Genomic DNA, 23,833 nt, shown 5'->3' with positions numbered 1-23,833 from the left:
ATGTGGTTAAAATTGTTATTGCATGCAGAAGATGTTAAGCTTTTACTCATTTCCTAAAAATAGATGCCCAGCTGCAGAGAACAGCTCAGGTAATGTCTTCACTTAAGGCAGTAATGATTTATTAAATTAGGGAAAGGTTTTTCACCCATAGGGTGGTTGGGGACTGGTACAGCACTCCAGGACAGTGGTCTCAGCACCAGCGTGACAGAGTTCAAGAAGCATTTGGACAATGCTCTCACTTACATGCTGTGACTCTTGGGATGTTGTGTGCAGGGCCAGGAGTTAGACTCAAGGATTCTGATGGGTCCTTTCCTACTCAGGATATTCTGTGATTCTGTGAAAGGCACACTTAACCTTTTGCAGGCACCAGAAAAGTGAAATCTCTGTTAAGTTTTCTGCTCAGTGATTTCTCTGATGGGTTCTGGTAAGAAATAGCTCTGCAATCAGTTTCAATGAGGACAGTTCTGTGGCTGATTGCTGTTTCTTAAGTAGTGTAGCAACAGCTAGGTAGGGACTGGGTTTGACCTCATTTCCCTCTTTATCAGAAAAAAGGTCAAATGGGTTGACTAAGTCTTCATAAATTTTGAAGGCACAAAAGGCAGCAAATACATTTGTTATTACCAGGCTGATGTTTCAGGCAAAGCTTCATTCCATTTCTTTCATGTGTTCATCAATTATTTGTTACTTGAATCCTGTAAATGGCAGATGGCAAACTGATCCTATCAGTCTGCTGTGCAGCGCACAAGAGGGTGCTTATTAATACCACAGACTCCACAGTTCAAGTCTGTATTTTTATCTGTTGTTTTGCTGGCAAATACAGCTTGAATTATTCTGGAGGAAAGGTAGAAAAAGTGTAGTTTTCTGGAAGGTGGTTGTGTCAATATTTGGAGCCAGTGTATTTGGAAAATATGTAATTTTACAGTAATTTATATCACCCATGTGGATTATTTGTTTCCATTTTTCTCATGTTTCTTTAGATCTCAGGATACCCATGGACCAGAACCGATACTGCCTGCCAGTATTGAATTCAGGGAAAGCTGTGAGTAAATTGTGAACTTACAATACTAACCTGTTAATGCATTCTTCTATACTGTAATATTTCAGTCAGTTTGAAAATTTAAGGGTGATTTAAGTAAACATTGAAATAAACTATGACTATACAGATGCTAGACAGTCTAGTAGTATAATTTCTTTTGTTGGGAGGGTGAGCAGATACTTCAGAGACATGTTAATGCGTATCTTAATTCTGATGGCATTTCAATTTCTTATCTTCAGATTAAATGTGAAAAATTTTTAATCCCATCTCCTCAACAGTACCTTGGATTCATTGTCCTCTATACAGTTCTCTGTGCCTTGTGTAATAGATTGCACCTTGGTCAAAATCCATTTTCTATAAAATCTGATTAGGTTTGCATTGTCATTTACAGTTTATTATTATCTTGGTCCCCAGGTTTTTAAGGTCTCAGATCTGATAGAAAAATAACATACTAGAGATTGTTCATACTTCAGATATTTGAAACTAAATAGATTTGTGAGCAAGCAAAGACTGATTTTTATTAGTGTGAGGGCTTTATTGGAGTAAAATGTGTAAGAGAAATCTTTCATTTTCCTGTTCCCTTGAAGATGTAAATTTTCAGTAGATCGGACATAGTACAGAAATGCTTCCCAATGATCAGATTTTCTGGCTTTATATGGAAGTGTTTTGTTTGTATGTCTAACTAATTGTAGTACATAATAGACAACTTAGAGTTCAAATTCCTGTAAGTTGCTAGTCCTTCCTCTGATTTTTTCCAAAGAAAATCCTTTATGCCTCAAGTTATGAAACTGTTTCCTTTCATTTTCTTTCTGTCTTTGGATTTATGACATACTGTTTATTTTCCTCTTTGTCTGCAGCTGAAGATGCCTTCTTATCTGCCATTATAAATTACACAAATAGCTCGACAGTTCATTTTAAGCTGTCACCAACATATGTTTTGTATATGACATGTCGGTATGTATTGTCCAGCCAATACAGACCTGACATCACTCCTGCTGAGCGTACTCACAAAGTCATTGCAATAGTCAACAAAATGGTGAACATGATGGAAGGAGTGATACAGGTGAGTTACTCTGCCAAAATCGGTCAAGGGAATTACCTACAGTTTGTTGATAATCAAGCAAACTTCTTAGCCTTTTTCTTAGTCTGACCCTTAACAGTAGCTGATTAAACAGTAACACCTGCATTGTCTGCCCTTATGAAGGGCAGTCACTGCTTTTATGCTAGTGAATAATGTCAGTGGTAAGAACTCTCTCCTGAGCAATGTGGGAAGTTAGGGAGTGGCTGTTGCTATGAAGATTGTTTCCTGACGAGAGGTGACTCTTTTCTAGAAGGTAAGATCTTTGCAAACATTTCTGGCTGTGAACCCTTGTAAAACAAGTTGGATTGGCTTATTAAAGAATACTGTATAGGTAGCATTTGTTTGCACTTATTGATACTTGAACGTATTAAAAGAATCATGACTCTTAAATTCTGACCCTGTCACTTTTACAACTTTTGTAATCACAAAAATGGTTGGACATCTTGAACACAAAACTGGACATAAAACTTGGACATCTTGAACCAAGCTGACACAATTGCTTTGTAAAGAGAAATACAAGTTCTCAGATGTTCCAGTGTTTTACATGTAGTCTAACACTCTTGCTACTATGTGTGCAAGATTCCTACAGAATCACAGGGGAAATTCTGTTTTGTGTAAAAATGCAAGATAAGATCCACTGGGCTGTCTATGATATTAGACAGTACCTTGAATTGTGTACCTTGCATTGATAAAACAGACTGGTCATTTTCTCAAAAAGGAGTGCTAGTTCATGTATCCTCAGTAATAAAACAATTCAACTTCTTTGTCTGCAGGTTTTTCTCAGAAGAAAAACTGAAATCTGTTTCTATATTTATTAAAACACGTGTGTTTGTTGCAAATAGTACTGCCAGAGTAGCAGCAAGGACCCTGCTGCACTAAGTGCTGCACAGGCATAACGAATGTGTCAGTCCTGCCTTAGGGAATTTACAATGCAAGTGTTACACAACAGCTTGATTAAGGGAGAGTAGGAAAGTAAACAACAGGAGTGGCACAAAGCTCACAGCAAACCAAAATTGTTCAGGTTTTGGAAAGATTTAGTGAAGTTTTCAGCAAGGGAATGTTAGCTCTAGACCTGTGTAATACAGCAGGCTCCCACCTTTCACAAGAAAGATCCAGAGGAAATGCTGGTGTTGAGGACACTTCGCAATAAGAAAGTAACATGTGCCTTCTGTGTACATTCCAAACTTGATCAGAGACTGAAGAGCTGTTTGCTTTTGAAGTGATGAACTAGTATGCTGCTTTGAATCTTGATGTCAGTCATTTGAATCTTGATGTCACACTCAATGGATATTTCATAAAATTGAAATGGTATCAAAAATTAATACCAGGGTCTTTTATTAAAATTAAATCTATCTGTGTAAGAGAGGAGACTGTGACTGCAGGGGAGAATGTGAACTGGCAAGAGCCTGCACACAAGCAATTCAGCAGCTAGAATGGAGAGTAAACAGAGAGAAGTAGGCTTCAAATATAAACTGGAAGTTACAGGTCTGAATCAAAGAAAGTCACTCAGTTTATAGAACTAATGTATACTAGTTATAATGAACCTAAAAAGACTTGTAGTGACAGAGGCAGGTACAGTGCGAAAGCAGATAAAAGTTTTCTTAGTGTTGAATGGCTAATGAGGTGGCTGCTAGAAGATATTAGAGGGGTGGACTCAAACATCAGTTTGATTTGAAAACAAATCAAAGCTAGAAAGTAGATTATCTTGTGAAAAATATTCATTTATTGCACTGAGAAGGGCTTCCCAAGTCACATTCAGCCTTGTGGTTGTAAGCAAATGTATTTTCTATGATACTGCTAATACTATTACAAAACTGTTAAACCCAGCTGTTTGTCTGGACTGTCTTTTGTGAAAGGCCATTTCTACAGCCTTGTAACTTCAGCTGCAATCTAATCTCCAACCTAAATATTACGGAGCACATCAACAAGGAAGCAGTATTTGTGGTTTGTGAAAGATGTTGCCTAGTTGCATGAAATTAACTGAAAGTAGTCAGAGATTGCATAAAAATTGGGAGGAGGTTCATTCAAATGTCATGGTGAAAGGAGCCAGAGGAAAGGGGGGAAAATACACCCAGGACAAAAGAGAAACTTGAGTGAATTTCACAGTTAATGGGCTGAAGGCAAAGAAATACATTGATTCCAGGGATCAGTAAAATGTCTTTAGCTTCGACCTGCCTTAGTGGAGCAGAAACAGTACAAGCTTAGCTAAGTCAAATTACTTCATCTAAGGTGTAACATAAGTGGTTGCATTTATGGCTGTCACAGTCAAATTACCATCTAATAACTTGTATCACAATAGCTTTTTTGTGTGTCTCAAGTGTAAAGTTCAAGTAAAGTGTTCTTGCACTGAAGGGGATCTGATAGTGTGAGAGACACAGAAAACAAATGAGTGGCAAACAGAAAGAGGCACCCGAAACAGGAGTGAGAAGGTGCACGAACTCCTGTGCTATATTGTGGTGTAAATTAATGGCTGAGATCTTAATTTTGCCTGCCTAGAATCAGAAAGCTATCAAGTCTCTTTGTGAAGTTACTCAAGAAGGTTTGCTAACAAATTAAATTTGTGACTTCATATATCCAATTATTATAGATGACTTTGTATGAGATAAGTATAAAATATGAGAGATCTATTACAAGGCTCAGTACTTTCAATAAAAAAGCAGAACTAGAAATTTTGTTCATATTCAAAAGCCCTTTTTTTGTATCCTTCCTTCTCCCCCCCTCCCCCAATCATTCTGTGGCATTTTTCATCCTTTTTAAATTTTAACATTTGTTTTTAGAAGGAGCATTTTCTTTTGTTCTGTGCCAACACATTAAGAATCAGTTAAGGTTAAGTCAGTTAAGAATGCTTTGGTTGGAAAGGGAGAGGAAACAAGCAGCAATTTGGTGTTTTGAGCTCTGACTAAAATGAAAATAGTAACACCTCAAATATTTGCATCTAAGCTCACTGTGTTGCAGGTGGGGGAGAGTGATCTGAACAGAAAGCAGAAAATAATTAAGAGCTCAGTTCTAAATAATCAGACAAACATCTGGTGGGTTCTTTTTTTCTTTTAACTCAGTGTAGTGTAGTTATATTTACCAACATTTAAGAAACTTAGTATGGTATTTCATTTGACTCTTCTGTTGTTTCAAATGATCTTTTCATTCTTTAATTGAAAAGTCATGTATTAAATCTGTCCTAGGTGTTCTGTGTATTTTGTTTGCTTTTGAATGTTGTTGTTTGGTTGGGTTTTTTTCATTTTGGATGGGGCATTTCTGTTCCCTCTTTGTGTGTGTTTGCATATTGTGTCTATTGCAGCAGTGTGGTCAAATGGCTCCCAGGATCTGTTGTTTGGATGGCTAGTTACCCCATTGCCTGCAAAAATTTCTGCAAGATTTCTCTGGCACACTGAGCATGGAATAACCAGTCTGGGATGACAACTAGGTTAAGGCATTAATTCCTTGAATTAATTGTGACATGTAGGCACTTCAGTTGGTAGCTGTTGTGCTACTGGTCCTATTAAAATAATTAATTTTTTAGAAGGAGCTCAGTTGCACTGTAGCTACTGATTAATGCATCTGTGTATAATTGTGAACATGTGTTGTACCTTCATATTTAGTGTTTGATTTCTAAAGCTTTCATGATTGTTCACAAATTTCTTTCTTCTATTCTGTTTGATTTTCTTTGTCTGTTTTTCTCCAGGAGGTAGACCAGGTTGATCAGGTAGGATATATTTGCTGGGAACTGATCCTAGCTATGTTGGCTTAGCTCAGTTTCTCATGCTGCTTCCATATCAAAATACAATACTCAAACAGCTGGACTTGAACAGTTCATAACACTCATTCAGCAACTGGAACATGCAGTACTAAAATCCTTTTTTGACTTTGCAACTTTTACGGCATTCCATAATTTCTGCTTAATGCACTTCAATGTGGATATGAAATGACCAAAGTTCTTTTTCTTCCCTTTATTTTCTTTTTTTGTTGTTTGTGGTTCCTATTCTTTGGATTTCATCTGAGGTTGCCTGGCCTGGCATTTGTGGTCGGGAGATGGTGAGATAGATCAGTACTTGATACTGAATCACGTGGTATCAAAGCCAGTGAGCGCAGTATCAGTGTGGCAGTGGGCAGTAGTGAATATGCGCTTAAAAGTGCACAGATTACCAGATACTGCATCTGCTAAGCTCTTAGCACTGTGTAATTTGAGGCTTACACTGTGGCTTTCATTGATGTGGCTATTGGCAATGTATTAGCATTTCGTGTGTTCAGTGAACATGTTAAAATTGAACGTAGTAGTTACAGCAATTGCGGTATTACGTACAAACATTTTGCAAATATCTGGTATCTGAGAGATGTTTGGTGAAATGGGAAGAGGTACTGGTCTATCTTTTGAAGGCTTTTTAACCTGCCATGCTTTATCAGAAAATTATTTCCCTGTATTATTTCTTGCTTCTTGCCACTTACAGAAACAGAAGAATATTGCTGGGGCCCTTGCCTTTTGGATGGCAAATGCATCTGAACTACTCAATTTCATAAAGCAAGACAGAGATCTTAGCCGAATTACTGTGGATGCACAAGATGTTTTGGCACACTTGGTTCAAATGGCATTCAAGTAAGGCTATCAAACTTCTGTTTCAATTACCATTTTCTTTTCATTTCTGTGATTTATAGAACAACTTCACATTTCTGCCAAATTTTAGATATTGCAATAATATCTTTTGAGTATTGTTAAATACCTGAGAGGAAAACTTAAAAGAATGGCCTAGACTTACTTTTTTAGACAGATGCCCTGTTTTGTGAATATTGGTCACTGAGTTGTACGTGAGTTTCATCTGTTAGATGATCTTGTGATTGTTAACGCTACCAATGATAACTTTAGGGGAAATTTAGATTGTGTTGATTGCTTTCTCTTAATTTAATGTGAAATTGTGAGGAAAGTTTAGTTTTGGTGTTAGGATGTAAATACATAGGCTTAAATATTCCTGGGTCTTTAAAGTAATGAATCTTGTGCTCTTTAAGGCCTTCTGAATATAATCTACTTTCATAATTCTCATAAATAGCAATTTTCACAGTGGTTTTTTTGCACAGATTTTTCTTAAAAAAGGAGGGACAGGTTTTGGTTTGGAGTAAAAATCAAGCTATACTTGCCAGCTCAGGCAATTACAATACCGATTAAAGGAAAAATTGAATGAAACAACCAAATGGGAAGGGAAACCTTCAGAGGAAAGTGTCCTTGAATAAAGATAACAATATTGGCTGAACACAGCATTAATCAAAAAGAAAGGCTTCATTTTTGTTCATATGCAGATTTTTTCCTTCTCCTCAAGCCACTACTGAACAAGTATTTCACAGCAAATTTGCCATTCAGAAACTAATGTTTAGAGATGTCCCAGTGTACCTTGGGTGACTTAAACCCAGCCTACTCCCACTTGTAAGATGACTATTTTAAATACAGTATTTTCATTTTTCTGTAATATGAAATACTGTATTGTGTGCTCTTTTTATACTGTGACGAGACTGGGAGAGCTAGCCGTGGTTGAACAGTTTAGCTCTGAAGGGGCTGTGTTTCTCAGAAGAGCAATATGTGTAGTTCGTGAAGCTTTGTCATTGCTTTCTCAACTTTCAAAAGGTTTCAGGGGAGCACCAGACCCCTTTGCATGGATTCCTGCAGATTCCTTTTTTTTTTTTTTTTTTTTTTCTGGTCAGTAAATTTTGGGCAAGTAGGGTATAGCAAGTAGCTATTTTGACAAAGTCTTTCAATTCTTATAGCATCTCTAAATCACCAGTTGTAAATGAAGCTGTGCCTTTTGCCGCAGCTCAGTGTCTTGAATTAGTGTCTTAAAAAATAATTTCCTGCTACTTTAATTGGCCAGGTAGTCATCAAAGACAGAATATTGCTGTGTCTAGGAAGGAATGGTGCCATATTTAGCTCTCCACATTATGAGCAGTCTATATGCAAAAATATTATTGAATTTTAGTTGTGTGGATTTTCCCTAAGTATAGTGCAACATGGCACATTGCAAATGCATGTATTAAACTTCTGGAGACCCCTGGAATATGGACTTAGAATGGAAATAAAAAAGCACAACTGAAGCATGAACAGAAAGAAGTGCTGTGAAAATGTTACTTGATAGTAATGGGCGTACTGCAGGACTGGTTGAAATTGCCATGGATTTAATTTCTAGCAATTGTATTTCATTAAAAATGTTTCCAGTGAAATGAAGGGGGAGTTTCAGAAAGCCATGAAATATTTTCTTGTATACATATATTTACAATCTGATTCATTTTAGTTTCAGTTCTTAACAGAAAATATGAATTAGCGAAAACAGAGATAAAGAAAATGTTTAATTATTTGAAGAGAAAGGATAGTAAAACAGATTTTTATTTTAGGGTAGTTAAAGGTAAGAGAACTAAAAGAATCAAAAAATTTCTCTCACAAAGCCTTAAGGTTGTTTCAGGATTTCGTGTGTTGGGTCACAACATTAATTTTTTTTTTTTTTTAAGTACTACTCTTGCTAGATTTTAAAAGAAAGAAAAATCTATTTCTGTTTAGAAGAAATTATTTTTTCATGCTTATGGAACCCAAGGTTGGCCTGACAGCATCTCTTTGTGTAGCATACGACTGTCTCTCACCAGTGTAGTAGCAATATTGCATGTAAGTGCATATTGCTTGTTCCTGGACAACCTAATTGTTCGTGCAATGTTTCTAGGAAATTTATGGGAAAATTGGTCTCTCAGGCCTTTTAAAAAGTATTACTGGGTTTCCTATAATCACATTCATAGCACAGAAATTTCAGGAGTCTTATAATTTGATAGAACTCTTCTCTTTAGAACCTTTATAATGAACACATAGAGGATTTAAAATTCACTTTTTTCATCATTCCCTTCCAGGTACCTGGTTCATTGTCTGCAATCAGAGCTTAATAACTACATGCCAGCATTCCTTGATGATCCAGAGGAAAATAATCCTCAGAGGCCTAAAATAGGTTAGACTGCTTGATCACTTCTGAATTTTGGTCCCTTAAACCTGTATCCTCTTTGTGCCAGGGATTCTGAAACTGGATGCTGTGCTCCAGATGCAGTCTCACAATGCTGAGTGCATAGGAAGGATTGCTTCCCTCTCTCCCTCCTGCTAGCTGCACTGCTGCTGACTCAAGAGCTAAGTGTGCAACTGGATACGTTTCAGGCAATGACACACTGTTCAGTCACATTCAGCTTGATGTTTGCTAGGATCTCTTCATCATTTTCATCAAGGTTGTTTTCTGTTCAGGTGGCACCTGTCTTGTGCTGTTGCACAGATTTACTCTGTCCCACATGCAGTTTACTTTGACCTTCATGAAATCCCTGTGAGGCCATTCTCCAGCCTAATGAGGCCCTTCTGAAAAATGCTGCTGCTCTTCAGCATATCAGTATTTTGCCTCCTCTTGGTATAATCTGTGAACTTGCTGAGAATGTGCTCCGTCACATTGCTCAGATAATTAATTAAAGGTACTAATTAAACAGTATCAGTCTCCCCTCAAAACATGAGATAAGCCACTAATCTGTGATTGCCAATTGGACATTGTATACACAAATCCACCAAGTCCTTTTGTCCAACCATATGTTGCCATCAGTTTATCTAGTCCTCAGCTTGGCAGTTTCCTCCCGTAACTGTAGAGATGTAATGGGAGAAGCTGATCAAGAGCCTCTCAGCTGCTAAGGTCAGGCTGACTGGCCATGTAGATTCCTGCCAGGGTTCCCTGCTGCTGTGATACCTGATACATGATGCTTGCCACCAGAGCACCCTGCTCAATGTGTATCACCCTGTGTCTGTAATCCTGGCTCAGTGACTGTGCTCAGACTTTTAATGCCTCAATAATTGAAGGAAAAGTGATCTGCAGAACAATTAAACAGAGCATTCTGTTGAACTACGAAAATTTCATAGATACTATCTGGTACTTTAGGTATTAAGCTTTCTGTTCTTGCTTTTTCTCCTGCACTGAGCCTTTAAGGAAGACTGACTATGCACTGCTATGTTTGTAGTGCCCTGTACTGTGAGAGTATTTCTGGGGACACAAACCCAGAAAATGTAGCAAACTGATACTGGAATAAAAGCAGATGCTGTTCTTATTTCACTTGTTTTTGAGCTGCATTATAGATTTCTTATAACCTACAGGTATTTTTTTCACACACAATCCTGAGTTTCAACTCTAAAAAAACTAATGGTTTCTTCAAAAGAGATTTCCAATTAAAAGTATTGCTTTAAAGAAGACCTGGAGATAAATGTGTTGCTTCCACTGGGAAGCATGAGGGTGTTTGCTCTTGGTGATGCTAATAGAAGTTCATGTTGCTTGTTAGATAATATTGCAATGGAGTAATTGGAAAATGGGATTTTGTAGTGTTTTAAAAATCTGATGTGTGAAAAGAAGGTGCATTCTGTAGTTTAACTGCATCATACAATGCAAATAACTTCAGCTGAAATTTCTGAGTACAATTTGATACTTAGAAGAAGCTATAGAAATATGCATTTGAAACAGTAGAATATAAAGGTTGCATAGAAGAACAGAATATGAACTTGTTATAAAAACTAATAGAAAAATCAGTTTACTGAAGTGAGAATGTGATTTAAATGTTGAGTATAGCCAGTTATTTACTTGTATGATAAATATTTTCCCCGAGAATTTATTTTCATTTCAGGGGTTACGTTCCACCTAGCATTTTAATGTTGCTCTGTGTTTAAAATGATGGACCAGTAAGTGTATTTCTGAAAGACTTTGTAATTAAATACGCGTAGGTTCCACCTAGCATTCACCAGCCTCACTTGAGTGCCTTTGTGTTATTGCCTAAACCAGGCGTCCTCTGCAGTTTGTGAATGTGGGTGACTTTTTCTTTTATCTCTGTAGATGATGTGCTGCACACCTTGACTGGAGCCATGTCCCTGTTGCGACGATGTAGAGTAAATGCTGCTCTGACCATACAGCTCTTCTCCCAGCTCTTTCATTTTATCAACATGTGGCTTTTTAACAGATTAGTTACAGCCCCAGATTCAGGGTTATGTTCACATTACTGGGGAGCTATCATGCGCCAGCAGCTTGGCCACATTGAAGCCTGGGCAGAAAAACAAGGTTTAGAATTGGCTGCTGATTGCCACCTGAGCAGAATAGTACAGGTGAGTGTATTTGTGATTAACACTTCTTACATATTTGTATATTCAAAGACAATATTTGCCTATGCTGTGTTCCTAGAAAATAGCATGTGGACAAGTATAGCTTGAGTGAGTCAATCCTGGAATGCTGAGGTAGCATTGAGGTAAAGACACAAAACATGTTTTCAATATTGTTAATGTTTAAGTTACAAGTGAAATTAATAGTGAACATGGCTGTTAAATCTCCATTTATAAGACTGAACTGTAACTATACTGAACAGAGACGGGAAGAGCAACTGAAAATTGATATGCTTAATTTATGACAGATTTAATATTAATTCATCTTTATTTAGTGTTTGTTTGGGGGGACTATTGATGTTGCTTCTGTTACAAATCTGCCTTCTTGCTTTCTCTTTTCCTGTATCTAAAGAACATTTAGACACAAGGCTTAAGGTTTTATTCTGGTTTGAATTTGTCATCTGGGACTTTTTTCTCCCCTGTAGGCAACCACATTGCTTACCATGGACAAATACTCACATGCAGATGTTCCAAATATTAACAGTACTTGCTTTAAGCTGAATTCTCTGCAGCTACAAGCCTTGTTGCAGAATTATCACTGTGCTCCAGATGAACCACTCATCCCAACAGTAAGTCTCTTCTATCACTCATTGTCCAGTTTTAACATATTGGAGATAAAAAAAACATTGGCTGTGAGTAGCTATATTACCTTTGGTGGATGTACTTCACTGACTCAAGCAGGGTGTTAACAAGAATCTCTTACACTGAGTTGGAAAGAATGGTACCATTCCATGTTGCACATATTCAGAGAGGTGTCACTGCATCTTACACCATTTGTAATGAAATACAGAAAGGTGCTATAAGAGAAAACAGAGTGTGCCTAAAATCTGGTTCTGCATAACCAGAAGGAACAAAGTTTGCTAATTTGTAGAAATCAAAGGAAAGCATCAGAAACACTACACTTTCTGACATGTAGGATGTAAATATTGAGGGATCTTAAATTCCTTCATACAAGCAGTGGACAGGTTGTCCTTTGATTAACATATTGGTACCTGGAATTTGTATGTATATGTATATATATATATATGTATAATGTTGGGTTTTTCTTGATATTTAAGATGACTGACAATTCCAAGTTTTATTCATGGCAAAATTCAAAAGACAGCTGTGTTATTGCAGAATTGTAAAAAACACTCTTCGGTAAACTCTGATAGTTCACTGATCTCCAAAAAAAGAGGCAGAGGTAGTCTAATATTTATACAGCTGAATGCATTGTCTACAAAGTCCATCTTTTATTAACTTCGGATACATTTGTTTATTAAGTCAGAAGCACAAATACAGCAGATCGGATGGTGTTGGGGAAATGGGAGGAAGGACATGTAGCTTGGAGATGTTTTTATGTATTGGCTGCCAAACTGAAAAGTCTTTTACTGAAGAACATAACCTATATTACCTGTTTACACATAGGTAGAATTACATAGTTGCTTGGGTATTATTATTATTATTATTATTATTATTATTATTATTATTATTATTATTATTAAAAACAATAATAATAATAACAATAACATTCACCACAGGTTCGGAAAATACTGAAGTAAAAATAAGAGCTTCTCTCTCATTTGCTAATACAATTATCTATGGGATTTCATAAAATAAAGCCATGCCATGTACTGACTGTACATAGCAGAGCTGAAGAAGTTGATTTTTCTTGCAATCTTAACATCTTCTTAATGTAAGGTTTTTTAACTTAGTAAAATTATAATTTTGTAGTAACAGTGTTTTTCTGCCTTCTGTCCAGGAATTGATAGAGAATGTAGTAACTGTTGCAGAAAATACTGCGGATGAACTTGCTCGCAGCGATGGCCGAGAAGTTCAGCTGGAAGAGGATCCTGACTTACACCTACCTTTTCTCTTACCGGAAGATGGCTATTCCTGTGATGTTGTAAGAAATGTTCCAAGTGGTTTGCAAGAATTTTTAGATCCACTCTGTCAAAGAGGTTAGTTCTTTCGTTGTTTTGCAATGATCTGCATAGCAAACACACAATGCAGAATATATTTTAGTAAGGTGTAAGCCACTTTGTGTATGATTTAATCTTTTTATACTGTCTTTTTATACTATCTTCAAGTGTGTGCTTTTGCAAGCCATTAAAATTAAGGCTTTTTAAAATCCTTAACCTTTCTTGCTGTCCCTTTCTTTCATTTTCAAGGTTCTAAGTAAGTAGTGCTGAGTTACTAGAGCCTGCTGAAATACTGTTTTGCCTTTTCTCCAAAACTTTTTTGATTTTTAAAATTAATGTGAATTGAATAGTTAAAATCAATTTTTTTTTCTCATCAGCTGCTTCCATGTAACATTAAAAAAGCCCATGAGGTTAAAATAATGCTTTCACTGTTGATCAGTGTAAGAACTTATGGTTTGGGTATTTGTAGTCCAACAGAATTTCAGATCACAAGTAGATGATAGATCTTGTGGTTGCATGAAACTGACTTAAACTCATGAAAGTAAAGCAGGGGGTCTGTCTAAGCATTTCAGTAAATTAACAAGTTACAATCTTTATTTGGTGCTACTCAATTTTATTAGAATTTCTTGATTTTCTGCTTAAAAGCAGTTGTTTAAAAAAAAACTTGTACAGGAATGTCAAGGTAAATAAGAGGCTGTAGCAAAGGAGGCTGTTGAAAAAGCAGACTTACTCTGTACTACAATGAATCTTTGCAATTGTTGCTTCCAAGTTAGTTTATACAAAAGCTATATTCTTGCATTTAAAAGAAAAGTAGGAAACTGACTGTTTTGAAAGTCCAGTTAGTAACAGAGGATGTAGTTTTGAGACTAAAGGATCTTAGTAGAATAAATGATTTAATTAGTAAGTATAATTCAGTTGTCATAAAAATGTCTGTACATTCATTATAAGTAAGGCTCTTTTAATGCATATGTTCAAAATTTTGCTTTTTGGGTATCTCTTACATTATGCTGAGGGACTTTTTGGAGTGAAACAGTGTAAACTGAATTGCTGAAAAATTATCTTTATGACGAGGAGAATATAATGCATTTGGATGGAGTGATTAATAATTTCTGTGTGATGTTTGTTCTCAATGTCCTTGATTTAGGCAAAAATGTTGGATATTTCTGAACTGCTGTTGCTTGTTTTTCAAAATTCTAGGAATTTTTCAAATAAAAAAAAGTAAATCAAACTAAATACCTGTCAATTGCAGTGCTGCATTTAAAACGATATTGAATGCACACAGAGCTTCTCCTCTGTTAAATCTGTGCTGAGACTGGTTAGCTAGACCCTCTGCAAAGTAGATTTCTGTAGCCCTGTTTCAATCAGAGTTCTGGTAGTTTGTATTCTAAAAGATGATTTGGTGTTTCATATCTCTTCTGAATCTGGTTGGTAAAAGCAATATTTTGCAGCCCTGGAGTTTTCTCTGTGTGTTTTCAGTGTTTTTAAATAAGTATGCTTCTGAGAAGCAACAGCTATAGAACTATAGCATTTTGTAGGTAGTAGCAAAAAATTGCAGCAAAGCCCATAATGGCATCTGAGATATGAGATTTGACATGTTAATGAACATAAAAAAATGAATACTATTTTATTTTAATTAATCCCTTGAGAAAATACCATTACTATATTGATGTTACTTTTTCTTTTAGGTTTTTGTAGACTAACACCTCATCCACGGTCACCAGGCACATGGACAATATATTTTGAAGGTGCAGATTACGAAAGTCACCTGCCCCATGAGAATGCTGAGCTGGTAAGTATTGGTTCAGTGAATAATGACTGACTGCAATCTTGGCAAGGCGTTGAGTTTCATGTGATCAGTTTTAGTCCTTGTTAGGAAGAATAGGCTTCATTGTTAAACATATAGTTCATCAGTGAATTGGTGCATTTAAGGAACTGTTTGGAAATTTTTTTAAGTCACTGTTTTTCTAGGCTGTAGCATGATTATAATTTTCACATAAGTAAACTTTATCATATTTCCCCAGTTTTAGAATAAACAGTGAAGAAATTTCTTCTAAACACAAGCAAAAATATATATGGATGTGGATCTATAACTTACAGAACTGCAAGCTGCTTTTATTTACAAATTGGCAGTTACCAACCAAATACTTAATATTAAAAGTTCTAGTCTGGTACTTTTTCCTGAAAAAAAAAAACCCCAAAACATCTTTAGTTTTCCTTTATATTATACTTACTAAAAAGGGTCTCACTTCAGTGCAAGGTAAGGGTTTTTTCTTTTCTGTTGTAAGGGTTTGTTTGTTTTGTGGTGGCTTTTTTCTGCTTGTCTGATTATCAAAGTTACAGAACAGCTTGGTTTTGGAAAGATGGTGGCTTTATGTGAAATATTTTTTAGAGCAACTAAACAGAAATAGCATCATATTTTAATTAGTGTTTTCAGCTTAAAAACTAGTTGCATTTCTAATACTTGAACTCAATCAGAAAGTACTATTTTTTTTTAATTACTCTTCTTGGCTTATATTTTTGCTTGTCATGGGTCTTGTGGAACTTACAGTTCTGTTTCAGTGTGAATACAAGCTAATGTGCTCCACCTGACATTCTTCAGCTAATGAAGATTGTGATGACAACTTTTTGAGTTGAGGAACTGACTATGTTGAAAGATATATTAAAAAAAAAAGACTGAACATGTTTGGGGACTCCGGCTGTATTCAAGAGTATTCAGAAGTGAAATTTTTTGGAACTTCATTTCAAAGATTTAATTCTGCCTTTGAAATTAATTGGCTTCTTAATAATTCTGTGAAGATAATATCATTTTCTAGATGCAGCACTACAAATTGGTCTCTCTGTAGATCACCCTCACCTTTGTAATAGGGGTCTATGGAGTCTGAACTTCAGTTTTCATTAAAAGTTACTACAATTTTATAGACTGATTACATTTCGATTTGTGATTCATTAATAATCTCTTTACTGAATTAAAGAAGGAGGAACAATGAGTAGACCTCAAGTTTCAGCGGTGTAGTATAACACAGCTGTAGTACTTAATATGAATTCATGTTAATTAAATGTTAGGGATTCTACCTGTAAAATAGATACCAGATATATTATTTAGGATGTGAGACCTGCTGCTCTAACAAAGTAGTTTTGTTTGTAATGAACTATTTTGCTTAGTTACTTTCCTAGCCTGGCAGTGAATATGAACTTTGGAATTTTTTCTTCTTTCCCCTTCGCTGTTTGATAGGCTCAGCCTCTGAGAAAAGAACCTGAAATTATCACTGTAACACTAAAAAAACAAAATGGAATGGGACTGAGCATCGTTGCTGCCAAGGTATGGAAGTCAGTTTATTTAAGTCTTACTGAAAAAAGCCTGCTGTGGAAAATGTTAGTGGAAAAAGTCTGTTTCCCTTAAGTTGTTTGTGCACATTTTGTTGATGTGTTGATCCTGCTTTTATTCTGATTGGGAAATGTTTCTGTAAAATGTACAGATGGACAATACAAAGGAAAACATAATACGAATGTAGTTATTACGACACTTCAAACCTCTGCCACAGGTTTATTCAGTTTTTTCAGAGGCAAAAGTTAGCCATTATTAAACAGAATTAATAAACAGGTGTATTTAGCACTTCTGCTGGAAGTAAAGAAGTAGATGCAAAGAATGTGTGTGGGTTAATTGATGAATAAGTAAAACAATTCAAATGTATACATTAAAGTTGGAGTACTTTCTGCCATGAAGACAACACCTTTTCTTTTGCACAGAGGAGCAAGAATGGATTCAGTTTTGTTTCTTTACAGTGGAGACCTACAGTGTAATAGCCTGAATTGTGGGTGTATGCTGCAGCTAGTAGCTAGGGTGGTGCGTAGCTAGTAGCACTACGTAGTCATGTATAGAATGCACATTCAGCTTCAGCCACCAGATGGAAGACTCCTCTAGTTGGTTGGTTTTGCTTTATTAACTGAATGAAATATGAGAAGACTTAATCTTTTAAAACTTGTTATAAATTATGCAACAGTGATACTGAAAAGTTTGTGTTGTGATTAGGTGGTGTACAATAGATGGAACAAGTCTTTCCTAATGTCTCTTCGCTGTGTAGTACGTGAAACTTCAGAATGCTGCGGTACTCCTTGGCACTCAGTGCATGAGCTGAAAACGGGATTGTTTTAAGTTACCTCACACAGTCAATTGTTTCTAAACAGCACTGTTTGGTTTTTTGGATTTTTTTGGTTTTTTTTACAACCTTCACTCATTTCATAGTCTGTTCCTGAAACGGTAATCTTACATGGTATCAGTTTTTAAGAATTATTTCTGACATCTGTAAAGGAGTACCTGGTGTCAGGTGTATAGTTCTAAACAATCAGCAATTATTGAGGAAGCAGTTCAGGATCTGGGAAATGTAATTCAATTTTCTGCTCTGATTTTAGTGGAATGTGTTAATAATTTGAGAACCAAATACTTGTTCTTGACACTGGATTAAATCTGTATCAGACTTCGTACTGCCATCTGCATTTCTGTTGAATGTTTCAAAATGTGCCATGGAAGTAATTTTTTTTCACTTTACTCTGAAATATAATTTCTCATCTAGAGTGAAGCAGCATATTACAGGGGGAAAAGTTTCCTTTTTCATCCAACTGGCTGGCTTCTAGATGTTGATTTAACAACTGACATTTAGCTTCCATTAGCAGTATGTAAGAGTGCTACTGGTCAGTGTATAAGCTTGATCTGAAAGTTTTTTACAAGTTATTTAATACGTTTCATGATTTCTGACATCTATAAAGGAATACCTGATCAGTCACAGAAGGAAGAGTTTTCATCTGCACAGTTGCAGAAACATTGGTTCAGGCAGTCCTATTTTATCTTACTGCTGTGTGCTGTCCTGATATTGGAATTCTGATATAAAAACAGTCATGTTTTAAATCTTGCTCTGAAATAAGCAAGAAACAGATTGTTTTAGTTTTGGTGTTTGTACAATAGAAACTTCTGCTTAATATGAAGTAATCAGAATGTTCATTGTATAGAAATGATCGTATGCATTGTTTGAAGCAAGTTGCTGTAGTAGTTAAGTAGGATTATTTTCAAGAGGTTCAAAGTTGCTTACTGTGAGTAATCAGTGTGTTTTTCCTGTAATAGGCTTCATTAAAAAAATAGTAAAGAAGAATACAAAGAATACACAAGCATTAATTTTCTCAGTCTGGTCAGAGCAGAACAGCTTAGAGAATTGAGTGAGTGTGACTGAGAAGCTAGCAAGGGTTGGTGCATTTTTTCTTTCTATTCCTTAGGTTGTTGATATTTACTAGCATATTTTTCTACATGTCACAAGTAGTATATCTTTTAGCAGCATAATTGTTAAAATTTTCATTTTTAACTTGAAAAAGGTGGGACGAAGTCCAACAGACTATTTGTAAAATTTTCTAAACATTAACTGGATGGAATGCCTGAAATGAGAGGGAGAGGCAAATATGAGAGTAGATTCAGATTTTTTTAAACTTTCTAATAGTAAGAGGTTGGTTATTAGGTGCTTATAAAGTTGTAGAAATGAAAGCTCATACTTTCAGAAATACCTAGTTGCTGCTGCCCTGCACAGGATCCCAGTTTGATTGCTGGCCCAGTTGTGTATAATGAACTATTGGTTTCTACAGTGCTTTGAAAGGGCAGTAGCAGTAGAAAATGCAGCTGGTCAACAGGCCCTGCTCCAACCAGTGTAGGACAACCCTGAATCTGTTTAGCTTTTGTTAGGAAAACAGTTCTTTTCCTGTGATGTGACAAAATACTTGCTTTCAGTAACGTGTGTATACCTTTGCATGTCAGTGCTGACCTGCCTTTCTTGTTACGGGGCTTCTCATACTTGTCACGGGCTTTGGATTGAGTTTGTTAAGATGCAGCTTGATAATATTCTAGAGGTGGACAAAGTGGGCAGATTCTCAGGAGATCATAAAGAAAAATAATACCAATGGACTGTTTTTCTTCCTTCTACCCATTGCAAAAAAAGTGTGCTTTCCTAGTAAATCTCTGTTCATATCTGAGGAAACATCTGAAAATTTTGTAATCTAATGATTGAATATTTATTAGTTTTGAGGTTTTATTGGCTTAAAGCCTGTGCCAATTAAGAGTTTCTAATGACAAAATTAAAATTCATACCTTATATAATACCTTTACACCAAATATTCCTAATTATCGAGTGATACACCTTCTCTTCTGCAATCAAAAAACAAGGATTGAAGTTGAAGCAAAGGTTGTACAAGCTGAGAAGGAATGCAACTTGCATTGAAATGCTGTGCACCTGCTTATTCTTGTGATAGAAGTATTACCTTGGGATACTAGGTGATTGCAAATGTATACATGTATACATTTGTATACAAATGTATACATTAATGTATACATTAAGGTAATTAAAACCAAAACAAAACCTAAAGAGGTGAGTCAAGGAGTATATGAAAGTGTCAGGTCCCTGGGGAACCTTGTCTTTGATCCTCTTCCCACCTAGAGACAGGTAAGATGTTTGAGTGCATTACTTCTTTCACTTTCTAATCACAACCACTCATATTTTATTTGATGAGAAATTTTAAAGGCCTGTCAGGAGTGCCAGAGAGAGAGCAGAAATTCAGTGCATCACCTAATTCACGTCACTTTGGTGTTATCTGAGGCAGGACAGCCCCTCTGAGCAAACATGTAGTAAGTGCATATGCTATATGCAAACATAGGAGAGAAAACAAGTTTACTTATGAAACAGATGTTAGCTTCCAGAGCATTGTAAACAGTGTTGTGCTTGTTTGGGTTTTGTTTTGTTTTTTTATGAATTTGGAAAATACCTAACAGCAATTTTTAAACTGAATGCTTTAAACCAATTTTTATTTTTATTTAAAATTAAAGTGTATAGCTTCATATGTGATCCAGAAGAATAACTTCTTGTTCTGCCCTTTGGTAGATACTGCATGTTTTCTTACAGTAATACTCTGTAGCTTTATTAGCAATAGCTTTTGTAATGGAATATGGAAATGTAGTTGGTAGGAGTGGTCGGGCATAGGGAACAGTGTTGCTTTTTGAGGTTGTGTGCAGACTTTGGTTGCTGTAACTCTGAAAGATGTTTTGATGTTAAAAGCTGCCAGACTCCCAACCACATTGTGGTTAAGTTTTTATGAAATCCAGATGATTTGGAAGCTGCGTGTGCATGCAGTTTACTTTAAAAATATATCACTTTTTTGGGGGCTTTCACATGTGACTTCTTAGCCATCGGTTGGCCAGCACATTACTTCCTGTTTAATTTGGAGATTTTTTTTGTCTTTAGTACAAAAGGGCTTCCTTTTTGTTTTTTCTAGCAGTTTTCAGGGTTTAATAATACCTCTAAAGTAAATGGAAGTCAGAAAGCATAACTGATTACGTAAGAGTCTGAATATTGTATTGGTTATAGCTGGTGTTGATAAATGCTACACTGTGTCATAGCATCGAGCTCCCAGTTATCTTGATGGGTATCTTGGAAAATCCAGCAGACTAGAGCTGGTGGTTGCTGTTGAGGGCTGGAAGAGAAGTGGAGAATTGTTTTTTGTCTTTCAAGGATCTGTAGTCCCGGAGATCAAAATGTGGTTTTCTGTTGTTGGAAGAACAGAATCCATGGTAAGTCCGTTCAGGTTTCTGTTGGGACTGTTTTCTCTGAAGTTTTACTATCCCTGTACTTTTTCCTCCTCTCTTGCCTGTTTAAACCTGCCAGTAGTTATTTGTTCATGTAGCAACTATGTAATACAGCATGCAGTTAAATATAGTCAGATGTTAGTAGCTAACTTTCTAAAATCTAGAAAGAAAAAACTAATTTTTTACCTTCTTCATATGTACTTCTGAAATTTGTGGAAGTGACTATTAATATTTAAAGTTTCAGGTGTGATTACTGTTTTACTGTGCCAGAGCATGAATAGCATGACCTGTGATCTGTTTACTTGTCATATTAGTTGGCTTTAATCCAGGTTCCTCTAAAAGTCTGTTTTCCTCTTATAAAATCTTAGTAGAATAATTAAAATCAGTGTTCCAAGCAGTGTAAGATTTTTTATTCTCTCTAGACCCTTCTGAAAAGATCAGAACATTCAAATTCCTTGCAGTTAGGGTGTCTTATTGAACACGCTCTCCGAGGAGAGGCATTTAAATTCTGTTTAGATTCTTACTGTATGAAAGAAAGGATTCCCATGTCCTGCAAGAATGATAGAGCAAGCTTTGTTGATTAATCTTTGCATGCTGGTTATACTCATTAGTTTATTGTGATTTAGGTTTTTAAAGTATGGCACACTTCTACTTCTTGTTCAGTCATCTTTTAGTAGTATCAACAGAAAATGTTACCTTAAAATACATACAAGGACCTTAAAATACATATGTATATGGCCCCACTGGCACATAAATTAGAGTGTATTTTCTAGGATTTTTTAACAGGTAGTCAGACTAAGTAGTGCTTACTGAAATAGTATGAGAGGTGATAAGGCGTTTCTTTTTTAATAGAAGCATTTAAAACATGAGTATGACAGCTCAGCAGTAAATAACAAACTTACTGTTCTAAAAACAATTTGTAACATCTTACCCGTAAATAATTTGCATTATTTGGCAACCTTGTTTGTTCTTAAGGATAAGTTAAATTATTCTAATTTGCTTTAATTTCTAAACTGCTGTTTGTCATTTTATATTTAGCAGTCAAGTTCAAGGTGTTAGGAGGGTTTGAGACTACAGGAATATCAATTTCAGAGTAAAATTTTTATGAAGGTTTTTTTTCTACTAATATCTTGTAGGAGATCCATGTAGAAGGAATAGGTTTAAACATTCATTTAATTATTTTTTTACCAAAATTGAAAATTATGCTTATAGTTAATTATACTGGTAACAAAATACAAATGTGGATCTAACCTGTGTTTGCAAATATAGACAGTTGATAGGATTTGTTTTTACTTTGTTACCTTTTACATGTGTTCTAGGTCTTAAGATTTCAAATACCTCAGCATTTAAAGCCTTCCTGTGACTGTATTTGCTAAGTATTTAAGGAAATTTTCTGGTCTTTCCTTCCAGCGTGAATTAATTGAAATGTTTCAGTAATAAGATTTAAAATTTTGAGGAGGTATTTTTTTTTTTTTTTTTTTTTTTGTTTTTTTTTTTTTTTTTTTTTTTTTTTTTTTTTTTTTTTTTTTTTTTTTTTTAGTGTTCAGTAATAAACTACTAAACTAAACTACTGGTGTTGCCTTAACAGGCTTCTTAGGAGGACCTTAGGGAAAATACAGTGTATAATTCTCATTTACAGAACAGATTTCTCAGTCTCACAGAAATAAAATAGTATGTAGGTTGCCAGTTTAGTTTTTATCATGAAGAAATAACTAGCTGTTGTGTAAGCAATTTGCCTGGTTTTTGTTGATTCCAGACTTCCAGCAGAGTTTTTGCTTAAATTTTGGTGCCCTGTAGGTGTTGTACAAAATTTTTTTAATGGTTTTATGTGCTGTGTAAAATCTGAAAGTTACACCATCACAGTGTGACTGTTCTTCTCAGTAGCTAGTGAGACCTCAGCTCTGCTCAAGTGGAGTGGGTTTTGTCTTATTTATTCAATCGTATTTAGATTGATACTGCAAAGAGGTGACCCAGACATGTATTTTAGGCCTTCTGAAAGAAAGTGAGTTTCAAAATTCATGTGCCATTTCCTCATTGCACTAATACCCTGTGTATGCAGGCATTTTTTAGCATGCCTGCTGAAATTGCAGTGCACGTATACTGTAGCTAGAATTCCTCTACCAGGCTTCTTTAAATTCTGGCATTCTAATAATTTTGAAAATTCTGTTTAGATACATGTTAGTACAGTTCCTCTCTCCCCCCCCCCCCCCCCCCCCCCATTAATGGAAAAGACTTTTGGAACTTAGTAAGTTCTGTATTGACTTTTTACTGTATGAGTAATAATCTCAGTTGGAGTAGGAATTTAGGTGCTTAATAGTATGGGTTAGTGTACACACTGATCCAGGATTATGTTGTATCCATCTGAAACTGCAGAGCCTGCCTTATGTAGAAGTTAATGTTATGGGTTTTTTGAGTTGTAATTTATCCTTACTATAAAGGCAAGTGCCATTTCTTTGAAAAAGTGCAGACATACAGGGTGGGTTTTTTTCCAAAATAAATTGCCCATTATGTCTTGCCTGTGAAGCCAAATGCAGACATAATTAAGCTGGACCATAAGATCAGAATTGACTTACTGTGGAGGAGCATCACAGGACCTGCAGTACAACCTGTTGATTTGTACATAACTCTCAGTATTATTAGTGTGTCAGTGCTCATGGAGTAATTATAGCAGGTGTAGATTAAAAAGTTAACCCTTGTTGGGTGAAATAGAGCTCAAGCAATATATTTTCCTTGAGCTCAGTGAAAGGTTTTTCCTTTCAAACAAAAGAGAAGTGGGATCAAACAGGCTTATGTTTTTAATTTATTTGTTTGAAAATTAAGAGTACCTTTAATGCATTTTTAGTATAACATGTTAAGTTGCAGCATTTATAATAATAAAGAAGACTTCTTTTTTTCAGAAAGGTTAAGAAAGACTAATGAACAAAATTTGCTTAGTCTTTTACAAATGTTGTATATAAAATCTTTTGCATTTACTTACCACTTTTCCCATTTCATGAGAGTAAGAGTAAAGTAAGTTAGGAACGGT

The 23,833-nt window shown here is 35.6% G+C and overlaps 1 protein-coding gene across 12 annotated transcripts in view; it reads left to right on the top strand.

Moving 5' to 3' along the window:
- Nucleotides 1–23,833, top strand: part of AFDN (afadin, adherens junction formation factor) — a 116,809-nt gene that overhangs the window by 59,217 nt on the left and 33,759 nt on the right. For 6 of the 12 annotated variants that reach the window (XM_041468177.1, XM_041468183.1, XM_041468176.1 and 3 more), the window contains 10 exons: nucleotides 978–1,039; nucleotides 1,894–2,099; nucleotides 5,797–5,817; nucleotides 6,560–6,705; nucleotides 8,985–9,079; nucleotides 10,976–11,241; nucleotides 11,721–11,864; nucleotides 13,037–13,235; nucleotides 14,882–14,985; nucleotides 16,429–16,515. In XM_041468177.1, the coding sequence (XP_041324111.1) occupies nucleotides 978–1,039; nucleotides 1,894–2,099; nucleotides 5,797–5,817; nucleotides 6,560–6,705; nucleotides 8,985–9,079; nucleotides 10,976–11,241; nucleotides 11,721–11,864; nucleotides 13,037–13,235; nucleotides 14,882–14,985; nucleotides 16,429–16,515 (1,330 nt within the window). The remainder of the gene's footprint in view (nucleotides 1–977; nucleotides 1,040–1,893; nucleotides 2,100–5,796; nucleotides 5,818–6,559; nucleotides 6,706–8,984; nucleotides 9,080–10,975; nucleotides 11,242–11,720; nucleotides 11,865–13,036; nucleotides 13,236–14,881; nucleotides 14,986–16,428; nucleotides 16,516–23,833) is intronic. The other 6 variants (XM_041468182.1, XM_041468181.1, XM_041468184.1 and 3 more) reach the window with 1 other exon arrangement.

Source organism: Pyrgilauda ruficollis, unplaced genomic scaffold (assembly GCF_017590135.1).
Source record: "Pyrgilauda ruficollis isolate IOZ18807 unplaced genomic scaffold, ASM1759013v1 scaffold214, whole genome shotgun sequence".
NCBI lineage: Eukaryota > Metazoa > Chordata > Aves > Passeriformes > Passeridae > Pyrgilauda > Pyrgilauda ruficollis.
The sequence above is the reverse complement of the archived record's forward strand: the minus strand, read 5'-3'. Positions and strand labels throughout refer to the sequence as shown.